At 34.7% G+C, this 13,811-nt stretch overlaps 1 protein-coding gene across 1 annotated transcript in view; it reads right to left on the bottom strand.

The window, feature by feature from the left end:
- Positions 1-319: 319 nt before the first annotated feature.
- The window catches only part of LOC309837327 (uncharacterized protein), a gene marked incomplete at its 3' end in the record, with an annotated part of 59,202 nt that continues 45,710 nt past the window's right edge, over positions 320-13,811 (bottom strand). The window contains exons 4-7 of the mRNA XM_082677799.1: positions 10,104-10,230; positions 9,700-9,792; positions 816-2,300; positions 320-474 (exon numbers count right to left, since the gene is read on the bottom strand). Of these exons, the coding sequence (XP_082533925.1) occupies positions 320-474; positions 816-2,300; positions 9,700-9,792; positions 10,104-10,230 (1,860 nt within the window). The remainder of the gene's footprint in view (positions 475-815; positions 2,301-9,699; positions 9,793-10,103; positions 10,231-13,811) is intronic.

Here is a 13,811-nt window from a genome sequence, read left to right as displayed (position 1 = left end):
GAGCTTTTGTGACCTTCAAAATGTTTTATAACTTTATATATGTCTTGTAATTCATTATTGTTTATTCTCAGGTATTTTATATCAAGCTATTTTCTAATTAACTATTCTACTATGAGAGGTTATTTTAAGAGGTTTTTTTTTTTTTTCTCCAATCTTCTTTTTCTTGGTTAAGAGATTGGCTAGGAGCTCAAGTATCATGCTGGCATGCTGATGAAAATATCTTATTTCAGGTTTTAAAGATAATGCTGGATAAATATTATCATTAGATAAGATATCTGCTGAAGATTTTTGACAATCAGCTTTCTCATTACACAATTTGTCACCTTGGTAAGAACTGTGTCACAAATGTGACTTCTTCAAACGGCTTTCCCACATTCACAGTTTTCTGCTCTAGATCCGATAATGTACTGTGCAAGGAGGTGCTAATTCCTTCCAAAGGCTTTTCCATATTCACAAGATTCACAGTTTTGATTCCTAATGAGTATGAATTCTCTGGTGTCTAACAAGGTGTGACTTTTGGCTGAAAGCCTTACCACACTCATTACAATGATAAGGCTTCTCACCTGTATGTTTTCTCATATGAAGTGTAAGAGATGAGATTTGAGAAAAGGCTTTTCCACATTTACTACAGTCAAAGGGTTTCTCACCTGTATGACCTCGTATATGTATAGTAAGGGAGGAACTTTGGGAGAAAGCTTTTCCACATTTATTACATTCATAAGGTTTCTCACCTGTATGACCTCTCATATGTACAATAAGGGAAGTTCTTTGAGAGAAAGCTTTTCCACATTCATTACATACATATGGTTTCTCACCTGTATGACTTCTCATATGTAAATTAAGCAATGAGCACTGAGAGAAAGCTTTCCCACATTTATCACATTCATAAGGCTTTTCCCCTGTGTGACTTCTCAGATGAAGAGTAAGGGAAGCAATTTGAGAGAAGGCTTTACCACATTCATTACAATCATAAGGTTTCTCTCCAGTGTGAACTTTCTGATGTGTAATAAAGTTTTGCTTTTGGCTGAAGGCTTTACCACATTCATTACATTCATAGGGTTTCTCTCCAGAATGAATTTTTTCATGAGCAATGAGATTTGATTTCTGGCTAAAGGCTTTGCCACATTCCTTACATATATAGGGTTTTTCTCCAGTATGAATTCTCTGGTGTCTAACAAGATTTGACATCTGAATGAAAGCTTTCCCACATTCATTACATTCATAAGGTTTCTCTCTAGTATGAATCTTCTGGTGTGTAATGAAGTTCTTTTTGTGGCTGAAGGCTTTTCTACATTCCTTACATTCATAAGGTTTCTCACCAGTATGACTTCTCATATGTACAGTAAGGGCTGAGCTTTGAGAGAAGGATTTTCCACATTCATTACATTCATAAGGTTTCTCACCTGTATGAATTCTCACATGTATAATAAGCATGGAAAACTGAGAGAAGGCTTTTCCACATTTATCGCATTTATAAGGTTTCTCTCCTGTATGACTTCTCATATGAAGAGCAAGAGATGCTATTCGAGGGAAGGCTTTACCACATTCATTACATGCATAAGGTTTCTCCCCAGTATGAACCTTCTGATGTGCAATGAGGCTTTGCTTCTGGCTGAATGCTTTTCCACACTCATTACATTCATAAGGTTTCTCTCCAGTATGAATTTTTTCATGATCAATGAGATTTGATTTCTGGCTGAAGGATTTACCACACTCCTTACATGCATAGGGTTTCTCTCCAGTATGGATTCTTTGATGTCTAATGAGATTTGACATTTTAATGAAAGCTTTTCCACATTCATTACATTCATAAGACTGCTCCCTACTGTGGATTTGATGATGTTTAATGAGTTTTTCCTTTTGGCTGAAGGCTTTCCTACATTTTTTACATTCATAGGGTTTCTCTCCAGTATGAATTCTCAGGTGTCTTATGAGGTCCAAAGTTTGATCAAAACCTTTTCCACAATGATTACACTTAAAGGGGGTTACTACAAGATGGGATAAGCTATTGCCAAATGATTTCATAGGTCCATTATATTCACAATGTTCTTTTCTTACAAGGATTCTCTCATTATTATAATAGTTGAAATTATTATGTTCTAAACACTTTCCAAATAAGTCGTACTTGTAGAGATTGTGACTGGAAGGAAAAAAGTCTGAGCTTGGAGAAAATGCATTTGCAAATTTCTTATGACATTCATTCACTTTTTCTTCAGTCAGTGTTTTTGTGAATTTATCTTCAAGTTGTGTCAAAAGTCTGTCCTGGATTTTCTGATGCTCATCCATCCCCCATATTTCTCCTAAAACAAATTGCAAATAAATATCACTTGTAAATTTTTCCAATATTATATCAAAAAAAATTTTTTTAATATACTAGTATGGGATTGGTTCTTAGCTTATGGCCTAGTGTCTTATTAAGCAAATTCCAGGTACATATATCTCCTATTTCCTAAGCTTTAGGAAATTCCAGGAAAGGAAATATGAGTAGAGACAGATATTTATGAATATAAATAGCTTTGACTGCTTTTAAATGGGATCTGAAAGAAAAAAGGTAAACTGTTGGATAAATAAGAGGGAGAATTCAGAATGTACAAATAAAGTAAGAAGAAATAGCGATAGAGAAAAAGACAAAAAACAGGAAGCTAAAAAATCATAAAAGTACTTCACAGAACTCCATTTAAATAAACTTTTATAAACTTTTTGACATAATTTTCTGGAAAATATAAATTACCAAAACTGACTCTATAAGATGGAGAAAACAAATACCAATTTCCACAAAATAAACAGAAAAATATGAAAAGAAATACCCCAAAACAAAACAAAAAGGCCCAGAGATATTATCATGGGAATTTAAACAAACACCTAAGGGACAGCTGTCATGCTGTACAAAATATTATGAAAGAAAAAAGAATTCCCATTTTTTTATGTGTGAGACAAACATAATATTAACATCAACACCTGATAAAGATGACAACCAAAAAAGCAAACTATACACCAATTTCATTTTTGAATATCAATGCAAAAACTCTACATATCAAAATGACCCAGAAGAAAAAAAAAGTGACCCAAAAGCACATTAAATATAAGACATATATATGTTGTTTTTTCCAGGAATATAAGTATGTTTCAATATTAGGAAATCTATTACTATAAGTAAATACATTAATAGGTCAAAAGTGAAAAATCAAGTAATCATTCCAAAGATATTAAAAAGATAATAAAATTCAGCACCTATTTTCCATAAAAATCACTTTATAAAATGGGAACAGACACTTATTTAACTTGAGAAAAAGCACAGTATAACTTAAATCCTGGCACTGTTCTTAATGGGAAAAATCCCAAAGCATTCACATTAAAGTCAGGAATAAGAAAAAGATAAGTACTATCACAACTATTATTACAGTACAGGGTAGTGTATTAAATAAGAGAAAGAAATGAGGTATAAAAACTTGGAAAGGAAAGGTAAAGTTAACATTATTTGTCAATACTAAAACTGTTAACTTGCAAAATTGATCCACCTGAAAAATTATAAAAAGTAAAAAATTAAATTCACTATATATAGTAAATTAATATTCACTTTCAGTAACCTTCATATATACAAACAACTATTTAGAAAATATAGCAAAAGACTACACTTACAATGACAACAAAAATATGAAAAATCTGGGAATAAATTTAATAAGAAATGTCTAAAAATTATAAGAAAACTTTAAAATGCACACACAGATTTGAACAAATGAAAGTGTTATAGGTTGAATTGTGTGTTCCCCCTTTAAAATATATGTTTAAGCCCTAACCCCCAGTACCTCAGAACATGAAGTTATTTGAAAATAAGGTCATTGCAGATGTAGTTAGTTAAGATGAGGTCGTACTGGAATAAGGTAAGCCCCTAATCTAATATGACTGGTGTTCTTATAAAAAGAATGCCACATGAAGAGACAGAACACAGGGAGAACACTATGTGAAGATAAAGACACAAATTGGAGTTATGTTACCACAAACCAAAGAATGTCTGGGGATACCAGAAGCTGAAAGATACACAGAATCTTCTCCTGTAGGTTTCAGAAGGAACATTGCTCTACTTACACCTTGATTGTGTATTTCTAGCCTCTACTTCATTATGGCAGCTCTAGGAAACTAAGACAAAAGGTGTATCACATTCCTGAAAAGAATATTCGATAGCAAAAATGGTAATTATTTGCAAGTTAACCTATCAACTTAAAGTGGCTTCAATAAAACTGTTTGAAAATGCAAGTAAATAATAGCTCAAGGGAAAATGATACTAGGGGTTGCCAGCAGAGAAGAAAAATTACTTTTCAATATATATCCTATTGTACTTTAAAAAATTTGTACTACAAGTATGTATTATATATTTTAAAAAGTGAATAAATAAAATTGTTCTGAACAATACAGTAATTAATAAAATGAGAACAAACAATAGGAAGGTAAAAATTGGATAAAAGAATCAGAATAGGGACTTCCCTGGTGGTCCAATGGGTAAGACTCCGCACTCCCAATGCTGGGGGCCTGAGTTCGATCCCTGGTTGGGGAACTAGATCCTGCATGCATGTTGCAACTAAGAGTCTGCATGTCACAACTAAGAAGTCCGTATGCTGCAACAAAGAGTCCACGTGCTGCAACAAAGATCCTGCATGCCGCAACTAAGACCCAGCACAGCCAAAGTAAATAAATAAATATTAAAAAAAAAAAGAAGAATCGGAATATAAAACTGGAAGAGCCTGCGTAGCATGATTGAAAGGGAAAACAAAGAGTGGGAAATTATGCTTAAATATGGCCTCATAAATACATGAATTTATCTCTGATCCTACACAAAACCACACTAAAATTAGATAAGGAAAGAAAAAGATATAAACTAACAAAGACAAAGACCACTCTTCCACCCTAGAGAAGATGGGAGATTACTCTCTTGAGAAATATAAGCAGAAAGGCTCTAGAGACAAGGACACCAGGCAGAGAAATTCAGAGATAAGGAACTGGCTCAAACGTAGAATAAATGAACGTCTACATACCCAAAGGTGAGACATTCAGTCCCCAGTGGCTGCTTAGCTCTAGGAGAGGAAAATGGAGATTTTTCTCCCTCTCTGCCAGACTGAGAATAAAGTAAAGGAAAAATTCTTGTGAAGCTATAATGCAGGTAAAGTTAGAGACGTGGTTGCAGATTATAAATATAGAAAAGAAGGCAGAATACTAAGCTTAATCTATTGAGTTCCCTCAGTTCAGGGAAAGAGAAAAGCTCAATTAAGCAAAAGGTGTTGAGAGAAAAGGTAAGATCAGGTCTTTAAGGTACTATCCAAGTAGAAGTGTACAAGAGTTCCAAGGGCAAGATCAAAATATCAAATGTGACAGAAAAGACTCCATGTTTTAAGATGGTGAAATGAAAAAGTATCTGATCTCTTTTCCTCTATACAAACAGGAATGAAAAGTCATTGATTCTTCAATGATCCTAGGTGGTGGCCGTAACCCCAATTATAATAAATGAGTTAGTGTTGACAAATACAGTGAAGGGTGGAATAGGGAAAAGAGGATTCTAAGAGAAGACAGCTGTTCATGCTGATCTTGGGCACAGCAAGCAGCTGACATTGTCAAAATGGATATCACACCTTGAAGGGCAGAATTAATTAACCCATGATTACAACATGGAAATTTGGGAGTAGAGACTGATTACAGGAGACTTGACATCCCAAGGTATGTCAAGGAAGCCAGGACTGAATGAGGAAACACTGTGAAATACTGTCTTTTTAGGAAGAAGTCTGTTGGGGTGAGAGTGTAAGATTCAGAGTTATGAGAAGACTTGCAGCTGCAGTTCCTTTTTGGATGAGAAGTAAAACCTAAACATATTCACACAACCATGTAGAATAAAAGGCTTTAGTATGAAGAACAGATGCATTCCTATACATCAAGAGTCAGCAAACATTTTCTTAAAGGTCAGATAGTAAATATTTTAGGCTTCGTGGGTCATATAGTCTTTGACACAACTATTCAACTTTGCCTCTGCAATGTGAAAGTATTAATAGTTAAGATGTAAATGATTCCTTGTGGCTATATTTCAGTAAAACTTCATTTACTCTAGAAACAAGTGGCTGGCCTACAGGTCATAGTTTGCATATTCCTGCTCTAGATCGGAGAACTTTCTTTCCTTCCCTAACAATATCCTTCTTTAAAAGTCAGGTCAAGGAGGAACTATCCTCACTCATAAATGAGAAGGTACTGGAATCAGATCTCTAAAAAAGTATAAGAGAAAAAAGAAAAGAAGCATGAGATAAAGAAAGCAGACAAAAACTTCAAGCTAAGACAATTGACACATAGTAAATGAAAATCTTGATTAAATGTATTGCCATGAATGAAAAAACTTAATGAAAATATCAACTATAAATGAGCTCAAAATAGAAATATAAATGCACGAGGAAGAAACAATGAGAAAACAAAAAGGGCTAAAAAAAATTAACTAGCAGAACCAAGAAAGAAAGAAAAGAGAAAAATAAAACCATCCAAAATAATGAACACCATGCAAGTGGGGGGAAAAAAGAGAGAAAGGCTACATAAAGACTTTTAGGGACTCCCCTGGTGGTCTAGTGGTTAAGACTTCGCCTTCCAGTGCAGGGGGTGTGGGTTTGATCCCTGGTCAGGGAGCTAAGATTCCCTCATGCCTTGGGGCCAAAAAACCAAAAAACATAAAACAGAAGCAATACTGTAACAAATTCAATAAAGAGTTTAAAAATGGTCATCAAAAAAAAAACCTTAAAAAAAATTTAAAGACTTTAAGTATTGAAATTACAGTAAGGTAACCTCGTATTGCAAAACAAGATAGTGGATAAAGCATAAATTCTGAAGCATCACTGGGCTGACAGGAAGTAGCATAAATCTCCAAGAACACTGCAATCCTCTCCAACAACCATGCCTGAGCTCCATACACAGAAAAAATGAACAAAATAAAAAGAAGTATTAGCCAAAACCAGGTCTGAGAGACAGCAGACCTGAAAGCAACCTGCAAGACAGATCTGTCTTGAGTACCTATGCAAAGCCTTGTTAACTAAAGTATAAGGCTCTTGGGCCATCAATAAAGAAGAGAAGCTCAACTAAGATTCCTACAAAAAGCCAAGACCTTCAAAGAATGTTCAACTGATCCTCACTTGGTAACGCCTCTTGGCACCCACCAGAAGCACATGCAAATCATCTTCAGAGGAAAGTAACCCCAATTTAGGACAACAGAATTAGCACAAATTAAGATTTTAAAAATTTAAGTTTAGGATCAGCAATCATCAACTATGTGAAGAACCAAAATACACTGAGTCCTCAAAAACAAGATATTTAAACCTGAGAACTTAAAATACTGGAACTGTCAGATACTGAATACAAAAGAGCTATGTACAGTATTTTTAAAGAAGCAAAAGATAAAAACACAAAGCTGAAGAAGCCACAGAAATTACTAGGAAGAATCAGAAAGATGTGAGAAGAAAAAAGCATAGCAAAAACAAAAAGAAGAGGAACTTACAAAAATACAAAATACTACTAAAAATTTTTTCAAAGGTGGATGAGTTAAAAAGATGAATAAACATGGTTGAAGAGAGAATTAGCAAACTGGAAGATATATCTGAAGTAATTACTCAGAAGGCAACACAGAGATACAGAGGAAGAAAATAGCAAAAGATATTTAAAAATATGGAGAAAAAAAGGTCTAGCATCTATCTAATATGACTCTCAGTGGTAGAGTGTGAAGGCAATGAATGAGAGCCAACATTTGATGATGTTAGCTGAGAATGTTGCAGTATTTATGGAAGACATAAATAAGAAGACAACACTATGAATAATTTTATACAAACAGATTTGAAAACACAGATGAAACAAATTGTTAAATATAACAGATGGCCCTGGAACATCAATATATGGTAACCTTCTTAAAATACAGAGGAAATTTAAATATTTATGGCAATTTCTTTGTTCAACTCTGTGAAAATTAATTCGAAAACCAGGATTAAAATGGTATCTTTCTGGAAAATTACAGTCTATTATCAAAAACTATTGCCAAGAGAGACAAAAGCATCTACATAGAACAGTTATAAAAGGAACAATGGAGAAGGGCTTCCCTGGTGGTGCAGTGGTTGAGAGTCCACCTGCCGATGCAGGGGACACAGGTTTGTGCCCTGGTCTGGGAAGATCCCACATGCCGCGGAGCGGCTGGGCCCGTGAGCCATGGCCACTGAGCCTGCGCATCCGGAGCCTGTGCTCCGCAACGGGAGAGGCCACAACAGTGAGAGGCCCGCGTACCGCAAAAAAAAAAAAAAAAAAAAAAAGGAACAATGGAGAAAAGCTGTCAAAGAAACTTCCCTCAAAAATCTGCAAGGTCCAAATAGTTCAACAGGTAAGATAAATAAAAATTTTACGGGAGTTTTATGCCAATGCTATATAAATGTTCTAGAACATGAAGAAAAGCTTCTAAATTTTATTTACAAAACCAGTGTAACATTGACTTCAAAGCCTGACAGAGTTAAGATATTTAAATTCATAGCAAAAATGTAAGTATGATTCATTATTAAGAAATATGTAAATAATATTCACCCATATACACAAAAGGAAAAAGAATCATATGATAAATCTCCTGTAAGAAACGGTTGTTATTTTAACTACATGAACTTTAACGGTGGTAAAAAGTACTTTAAAGAGCAATGAGTTACCGGAAAAAAATACTAGAAAAACAAGAGAAACGGCTAATCACCTTAATATGTTAAGAATTCATATAAATTAAGAACTCAACAGAAAAAAAGGGGCATAAAACACAAACTGTTCATAAAAAAGAAATATAGATAGATTTTAAACATATGAAAAGATGCTTGCCTTCATTTATAATAAACGAAATGCAAATTCAAACTATTGTAAGTTATTTTTCATTTATCAAACTGGCAATGATTTAAGGAATGCTAATAGACTAAGTTGCAGAAATTGTCAGTAGAAGTATAAATTTTATCTCCTTGAAGAGCAAAAAAAGACATCACAATATCTTTCAAATTAAAAATATATGTATGTATATGTATGCATGTATATATGTGTACGCATTATACATATGTATACACATGTATCACAAACACACAAGCACATGCATATATACGTGACAAATGTAGCAGAAAATGGAAGATAACAGAAAAGTAGCACTGACTTTAAATCTTTATTGAAATAAAAGGATTGTAGTCATTACTGAAGTATGAGAGCAAAAGCTAAATTACAGTGGGAAGTGTGACTATGGGTACAAAATATGATGCTAAAGCATTTACAATGGAAGGAAAAAGAGAAAATAGTAAAGGACTCTAAATGTCAACAAGTTTATTTAAACAACTTCAATTCTGTAAATATCTGAACGTAAAACGAAAGGAGCCTATGTAAAAAGGTGGGCAGAAAGACTAGAATGATTACCAAAGCAAAGCTGGGAATGAATTAGGAAATGTTGATATCTAGCACACAGGTAAGAAAGCTAACTGGTCTTTTAGGTTCTGAGGAAAGAAGTTAAGAATATTATCTAGAAATGACATCTTACGTATATAAAAAATTCACACCAATTGTCATTACAAAGTTCTATGGCCTTAAAAAAAATAACTTTGAAGAACATTTCAGAGGGATCAAAAACTTACAGATTAACAATTAAAGGGCCCTGGCCCCTCCTCACCTGTATGGTTCCTTCCCACTAACCTGGACAATGTCTCTTTGACACTTCTTCCTCCACCACCCATGGTTCTTCTTGCTCCAACTTGAAAATCACATCAGGTTTGGTGAATGGACATCCTGTCAAAGGGAAGTGACATAAGATTTGGGTATAAATACTAGGAACAATCATTCAAGAACTGAGGCTGGCCCAGGGAAACCAGGCTTTCTGAAGGACAAGAAAACTATGTTTTCTAGGAATACTGCCCCTTGAAACATAACCAAGGATGACATTTTGCTTTGAAAGCTGCAGCATGCACATGAATGTGAGCAAAGGCACCTAAAGGCCAAACTCAGGCTAACATTTAAAGGTTCCACACATTTCAGAAACACTGGGGGGAAAAAAGGTAATTTACTCCCAGAGTTTGAGTTATATAGGAAACTACCCTTACCCACAGTGATTAAGTTGTTATAGTTTTCTAGCATCACATTCCAGTACAGGTTCCTTTGAGCAGGATCCAACTGCTGCCACTCTTCCTCAGTGAAGTCAATAGCCACATCTTTGAATGTCACTGTTTCCTGTAACAACATATTCCCACTCAATCTGGAGTCATCCATCTTAGATGTAGTGGACAAAACATATTGAAACTTTTTCTGATAGTACACAAAGGTAAGAGACTATAAAATAAATTTTACCTGTTTTTGTTATTGTCTGAAAGAAAAATATCATTTTAGCAACATCCTGTCAGTTTATGTTCATTCATTGATTTAGCAAGCACACATCTTTAATAACTACTGTGAGTTAAAGAGATCTTGGGTACTAATTTATACTGAGTGCAAAAACTGGCGGAATACAAAACTTTACTCAAGTTAATTGGTCTGGGAACTCACTAGATCCCTGTGATTCATTGGTACATGAAAAAATGAAAATAGGATTTGGATGGAAGCAGAAATGGGGAGAGAATGACTTTGAAGTATAGTAGGAACATCCAAACAGAGATATTCATTGATTTAGCAGTTGCACATATTGTTCATTAGATCAGAAGAAATCTAAATTGAAAATGAGGATTTATTGTTCATAAGCCTATAACAGGTGTCTGCAGCCACAAAAACTGGATATATTTTTGTTCAGAGTTCACATATACTGAAAAAAGAGTGCCACAAATAGAATGCTACAAATACCAACAGATATAGAAAAAAGATAATGAAGTTTTTATAAAATGGTCTGAACTTGAATTACAACCAGAACTCTGAGAAAACAGTACCAAGAAAGCTTAAAGTGTCAGAAATGAGGGACTGGTAACAAATTTCTTCAAAGAAGTGTGATTTGAACATAGAAATCAAATGCACTTTTTCTAGTTAAAAACCAAAATGCCCCAAAAATATAAACATAAGAAAAAAATCTTCAACAGCACTGGAACAAAGGTAGCTTTCCATATTTCCTAAACTTTGAGGAATTTCTATGAGAGATGGGGTAAGATAAAAGGAAATCACCAGGAGCTAGCTCATAAAAAATGTTTCTGATAATTTATTTCTAGGTCCTAAAAGGACCCTATGACCATGAACATCCACTAAAGTTGAGAGTATGCTGTGGGAATAATGGAAACTCCTCTTTTGGAGCCCTTTTCTGCTGAAGATCAAGGACTTATAAACAATCAGGCTTAAGAAAACAAAAGCAATCATGGCAAAATAAGACATCCCTCTGCAGTGGCCCCACTGCAAAAACAGTAATTTGGCATCCATCTATGGACAAAAGTGCCTTTGTGGGAACTGTGGGGTCCAGCATCGTATGCTGAGGGACTGAGAAGGAGTCTTGCCTACCCACATGTTAAGTTATAAGCGTACAGACCTCAGTCCTGGCTATAGACCCTGAGAGGCATGTGAACTGACTCTAGCCTCTCTTGGCCATGGTCCAGGAGCCCCCAGAAAATGACTGTCTTAGACAAGCACCCAACAGAAGACAGAGCTTTTGTGAAAGTACACGTCTCCAGCCAAGAAGTTCCAGTACATCAGTGGAGCAAAAAATACAAGTTTGGACTCATCAGAGAGGGTAAGAGGCACAGTTTGACTTTACCTACTTCACCCCTCCACCAAGGCAACACAGCTTAGGGCCAAGAGAAATCTTGGCCCATGATTTCGTTCATGAAGGAAAATAAGGATGTGTGAGTACCCTATTTCCCAGCTATGTGGGATGGTGCCAAAGAGTGTCATTTTTCTCTCATCACATCCAAAGTACTGAATTGTGAGCTGTGTCACTGAAAAGTCTGAGCGAGCAGCAGATAACATTCTCAGAGGACGTTACAGAGACGTGGATCTTACTAACTGTGCTAAGGACACCATCAAGAAGTAAAAAAGAGGAGTCAAATAAAATAAAAAATGAAAGAGGAGACATTATGACTGATATCACAGATACAATGACCATGAGAGACTGCTATGAACAATTATATGGTAACAAAGTGGATAACCTAGAAGAAACATAGAAACATACAACCTACCAAGACTGAATCATGAAGAAATAAAAAATCAGAACAGACCAATAATGAATAAGGAGTTGAATCAGTAATCAAAATCTTTCAATAGAGAAAACCCTCCCCTCCCACCAAAAAAAGAAAAGCTGAGGACTAGATGGCTTCCCTGGTGAATTCTACAAATCATTTAAAGATGAACAGATGCCAGTCTTTCTCATACTTTCCAAAAAACAGAACTGGAGGGAACACTCCCAAACTCATTTTACAAGGCCAACATTACCCTGATACCAAAGGCAGATAAGGACACTACAAGAAAAACTATAGGCAAATATCTCTAATGAATATAGATGCAGAATTTTTCAACAAAATATAGGCATACTAAATTCAACAGCATGTTAAAAGGATCATACACCACAATCAAGAAGGATTCATTCCTGGGATGCAAGGATAGTTCAACATATGCAAATCAATACATGTGATATATCACTTCAATAGAATGAAAGACAAAAATTATATGATCATTTCAATAGATGCAAAAAAAGCACTTGACAAAATACAACATCATTTTGTGATAAAAACTCTCAACAAACTGAGTATAGAAGGAACATACCTCAGCATAAACAAGGACATATATGATAAGCCAACAACAATATCATATCCAATGGTAAAAGGTTGAAACTTTTTCTTTAAGATCAGAACAAGACAAAGGTACCCACTCTCACCAGACCTATTCAATATAGTATGGGTAATCCTAACCAGAGCAATCAGGCAAGGAAAAAAAATACATCCAAATTGGAAAGAAAGAAGAAAACTGTCTTCTTTTTCTTTGCAGATGATATGATCTTATATATAGAAAATCCTAAAATCACTACCAAAAAAACTGTAAGAACTAATCAATGAATTCAGTAAAGTTGCAGGACACAAAATCAACAGACAGAAATCAGCTGTATTTGTATACACTAACAACAAAATATCTGAAAAAGAAATAAAACAATCCCATTCACAATAGCATCAAAAACAACAAAAATACTTAGCAATAAATTTAACCAAGGAGGAGAAAGCTCTAGACACTGAAAAATATAAGATTTTGATGAAGGAAACTGAAGAGGACACAAATAAATGGAAAGATATCCCATGTTCATGGATCGCAAGAATTAATATTGTTAAAATGTCCATACTACCCAAAGCCATCAACAGACTCAATGCAATCACTATCAAAATTCCCAAAGACTTTTTTCACAGAAACAGGAAAAAGTGATCTTTTTATGGAAAAACCCGAATGAACTTTTTGGCCAACCCAATACAATTTGTATGGAGCCACAAAAGACCCCAAATGCCCAAAGCAATCTTGTGAAAGAACAAAGCTGGAAGCATCACATTTCCTGATTTCAAACTATATGACAAAGCCATAGTAATCAAAACAGTGTGGTATCTGCATAAAAATAGACACATGGACCCATGTATAAGAAATGAGAGTCTAGAAATAACCCCCTTGTATCAGTCAACTAATACTTGACAAGGGAGTCAAGAATATTCAATATGGGGAAAGGATAGTCTCTTCAATAAATGGTATTGGGAAAACTGGAAAATCACATGCAGAATAATAAAACTGGACACATCTTACACCACTAAAATTAACTCAAAATGGTTAAAGATTTAAAATTAGACCTGAAACAGTAAAACTCCTAGAAG

The sequence above is a fragment of the Grampus griseus genome (assembly GCF_964374135.1).
Source record: "Grampus griseus genome assembly, chromosome: 19".
Classification (NCBI taxonomy): Eukaryota; Metazoa; Chordata; class Mammalia; order Artiodactyla; family Delphinidae; genus Grampus; species Grampus griseus.
This window is presented reverse-complemented; position numbering and strand designations above follow the sequence as displayed.